Genomic DNA, 4,100 nt, shown 5'->3' on the forward strand with positions numbered 1-4,100 from the left:
AAACCACGATTCACAGGTTTTTCTGAGATGCAGCACTCTCATCTCTCATGTGCACACTACCAGAAAAAAAAAATTGCCTAAAAAGGACTTGTGATCTTTAATTATTTAAAGTGGCTAAACATCTGTCTTTGTTACAGAAATAGTACCGGATAACCAGAGGGAGACATCTAGCAGCAGTTGATATGAGCTCTATGGGAGCTGCCACCTGACTCTGGAGCTCCTTTGTGACTTTACAAAGGCTGAGCTTCACCCGATCGCTTCAGCTGTCTTTGCTGCTCGGCGTTACTCTCACCGCTCATGTTGCATAATTTCTACCTGATTTCACTTTCACGGAAAAAGCACTTAAACCCAGCAGAACACTTCCTTATCGGGAACAACAAACATGAATGCAGGGACGAGCAGCTGAGTGTCTGGAAGCTAAAGAACCTGATGTTTCCCTGGAGAGGTCGCGAAAACACGGCTGAGGGAGGAGCAGCTCCGCTTCATTCACAAAGAGGAAGCTGGATCTGGGAGTTGTGTCTTTGGAGTTTTGCTGTCACGTTTTAATTTAACCCAGAAATGCCTCACAAACATTTTTTAGTTAATTATTATTGATAGTCGATTGGCAGGTTTGGACACTCCAATGATAATTGAGTTTAATAATATATAATAGACTTCTGGGAATGCTTGTAAAATAGATCAAAATTCGATTGGCGAGGGGCTTTGAATCAAGATAGCTCAATAAAAGATGGTGAAATAAATAAAATGATTGAGTTAAAAGTCAAATAAAGAATAAAACTGTTTGTTCATGCGATCAAGAAAGAGAAGTCTGTGATATTTAATAAAATAAAAGAAAGCGGACTTCTACTAAACATATAAAGCACCCCTACATTGTTTGAATAAACCAATATACACATATGCAGTGCACTAAATACAAAAAAAAACATTTTTTATTTGACAAAACTAATAAATGCTGTAGCAGAGTAATCTTTTAGGATTTCTAACAGAGGAAAGAAATGGTACAGTCTGTATAGCAGGGATTCAGTAAACCATGTCTTATTTCTTGTTTCAATATTTTGTGTTTCCTTTCATTGTTTTACTCTGTAAAGCACTTTGTGATTTTATCTGTGAAAGGTGCTTTATAAATAAAGTTTGCTGACTTACTACATCAAAAAGAAGAAAAAACAATTAAAAACATTGAAGATTTATGGAAATTAATACCTTCTTTAGCTAAAAGACTGCTCTGGCTTTACTGTGTCACTGGTAAATAAAGCATTTATCACCTGATTTAGTCACAAACATATAAAATTGGAATTCAGATAAAGGGTTGCACAACATTTTTAATAATTAAAAAATAAAAGGTGAATCTATCTGATTTTTTTTTTACTGAGTGAGCAACAGTTAGGGTCGGGTTAACCCAAACAGAGTAGCCTAAAAAAAAGTACAGAAAGAGATCAATCAACAACTATCAGGTGTTGTTTTCCTGATTAGTTATCATAAAAATTGCTTTAGAAAACTTCTGTGGTCTGTAAGCTTCACTCAAATAGTAACCGCCGAAATATATTTATAAATTTAGAGGATTCCTGAGAAGGCTTCATTATAATGTAAATATGTACAAATATTCGGGCCATGCACCTGTGTGAAGTGAATGTTATCTAATCTCTCACTCTTGCTACACAGTAGGATGCAGCTTCAGGGTGATCTTTGTCCATTTAAGGTCACACACTCAGATGAGTCCCTGGGTCTTTGGGATCTCCACTTCTCCTTGGAGGACATGCACTCCCAGACTAACACAAGCTCAATATAGACTTTATTTTTCATGCATCTTATCTTTCTGACGCTCTGTTACCTAAATAGGTAAATAGTTTTATTATTAGCCTTTTTTTAAATAGAGAAAATGTCTTGAAATGATGAAGATGATTTATGGTTTCTGTTGAGAAGCAATAATGACAAAAAAAGGAGCTAAAAGATGAGGAGAAAATAAATGAAAGGCATTTGTGGAAGAATTTGTGACAATCTTAAATGGAAGTTAAAAAATGTAATTCCAAAACTCCAAAAACACTGTAGTTAGTGTGTGTGTGGAACTACGCTCAAGACATAAATGCAAAAAACAAAAGAAATAGAAGCAAGTGAGATGAAGTGGAAAGGTGAACAACAACAAATGCTTGGAGGTTTTTAGGGAAAAAAAAGGAAAAGTGAATGGAAGCTGGCTCAGCACGGTGATTCCAAGGAAGCCACGGAGGCATCTTGTTCCTAACCCAAAACAGATGTTTCTAAGTACACTGTCTCTGACAGAGCAGGCAGGAGTACAGCCTCTGTCCCCTCACATGTCTTTTATTTACATGAAGTTAAACATATAGAAGGCAAAAACAAAATTATGTCACAAACATTCATTTGCATTTGCCTGTGTTTTTTAATCCAAATAAGAAAGTTCAGAGAAATAAACAAAGAAAAACAATAATCAAGTAATTAAGCTCTTGTTACTGTTTATGAACCAACTGTAAATAACAACTTTAGTCGAAAACATTTGGAAAAATATAGCATGAGTTTTGAATCCAAATGATCCATGATTTTAATTCAAATTCCCTCATTTCTAAAGTAAAAAAAAAATGACTGAAGTTAAGTTTATTCATTTCAATTCTATTGCAGCTTTTTAATTTCCTTAAAAATAAAAGTCCCTACAGAGCAGCAGTACTATAACTACACAAAGAAGCTTATTACTTATTCATTGATTTATTACTAATGCATTGCTGCACATAATCTGGTCCAGGAAAAACAGTTTTTTTTCTGGTTTGATGAGTCTCTTTGATTTTCCACTTAATTTCTGATTAGAGGAAATTGGGAAATGCACAAATTCGGCTTACAGTGTCCGTGTGTGCGATTCATATCAGTCGGCAAAATCTCCTTATCAGGAAACTTTTTTCTAATAGTTTTAGTGAGTTGTTGATTTATTTCTTCATTCGCGATTTTCCAGGCTTTAAACCGTGTCCAAAGCGATCATTTTAGGCTAAATTAACTTTAACAGCATACCTGATTTGAGTGAGTGAGAGATCATAACAGACGGGGGTCACTGACAGCTTCTTCTGGCCTCAATCAAGCCTCTTCTGTACGCCGTGTACTGTTCTGAACAACGGTTAGTGGGAAAACCACATGGTGCACATCACTGAACCTCCCATGCGCACACTCCTGCACACACGCGGTCGCCTTAACCCAAACTCAGACGCCACAAAGCGTCTTTTGTTCCATTCCTCTCAGGGAAAATGGCAACACACAAAAGTCTTCACCAGCAAAATGAGAATACGTTCAGAGATAGGGCAGAAAGGGGCGCCGCTGAGCCAGCTTTTCTTGCCCCCATCTGGAAAATATTGCTTGTGTATGAGCGTGCACACAATCCCTCTCTCTCCTACTCAGACGCTTATAGACACTGGATTGCAGCAAATGTTATTTACTGCCATCAGCGCTAATAGGGGATAAAGTGGGTGGAGTGGAGCCAAAAGTAAACGACAAACACCAAGGTGCCTCCAATTTAATACTTTCCCTGAAGTTATTATCGCTAAACGGTCACAATCAGATTTGGCAGATGGGACTCAGCCTTATTTTGATCTCTACACGCCTAACATGCAAAAACAAGCGGAAATCGGAGTCTGGATGCTGCAGAACACTCCGACCCTCCAGACTCTTGATTCAGTCGCATGTCAGTGGGTTGTGTGCTGGAAAAAAAGGGTTTGCATCTCTCAGCTCCAACGGGTTGGGTAAGAATGAATGTTTGGACAGCTTTAAGGTCACAAACTGACACAATCAGAGCCGCTCTTTCTGGTATTACCTGTTTTTTCGCTCCTCTCTGGACTATCTTTGGATTGTTGTTCCCACTCCAGGCCTTCGTGGTCCCACTGGTCTTGCACAGACCCCTTTTCCTCTTTGCTTGATGGGAGGTCTGCCTCCCCCCCCTCGGACAGCTACACACAGACACGCCATTGTGAGCATTGGAGCCATATTCTCAAGGAGGAAGTAATCATAAGGTTGTACAAAACACTTATGGTCAAAGAACCACTAAATATTACAGGGAGTGCAGAATTATTAGGCAAATGAGTATTTTGACCACATCGTCCTTTTTATGCATG

General features: G+C 38.2%; 1 protein-coding gene across 2 annotated transcripts in view; it reads right to left on the reverse strand.

Annotated features, from left to right (window-relative positions):
• Window positions 1-4,100, reverse strand: part of arhgef25a (Rho guanine nucleotide exchange factor (GEF) 25a) — a 57,644-nt gene that overhangs the window by 51,989 nt on the left and 1,555 nt on the right. For both annotated transcript variants that reach the window (XM_024292899.2, XM_024292900.2), the window contains exon 2: window positions 3,803-3,935. In XM_024292899.2, the coding sequence (XP_024148667.1) occupies window positions 3,803-3,935 (133 nt within the window). The remainder of the gene's footprint in view (window positions 1-3,802; window positions 3,936-4,100) is intronic.

The sequence above is a fragment of the Oryzias melastigma genome, linkage group LG7, assembly GCF_002922805.2.
Source record: "Oryzias melastigma strain HK-1 linkage group LG7, ASM292280v2, whole genome shotgun sequence".
Classification (NCBI taxonomy): domain Eukaryota; kingdom Metazoa; phylum Chordata; class Actinopteri; order Beloniformes; family Adrianichthyidae; genus Oryzias; species Oryzias melastigma.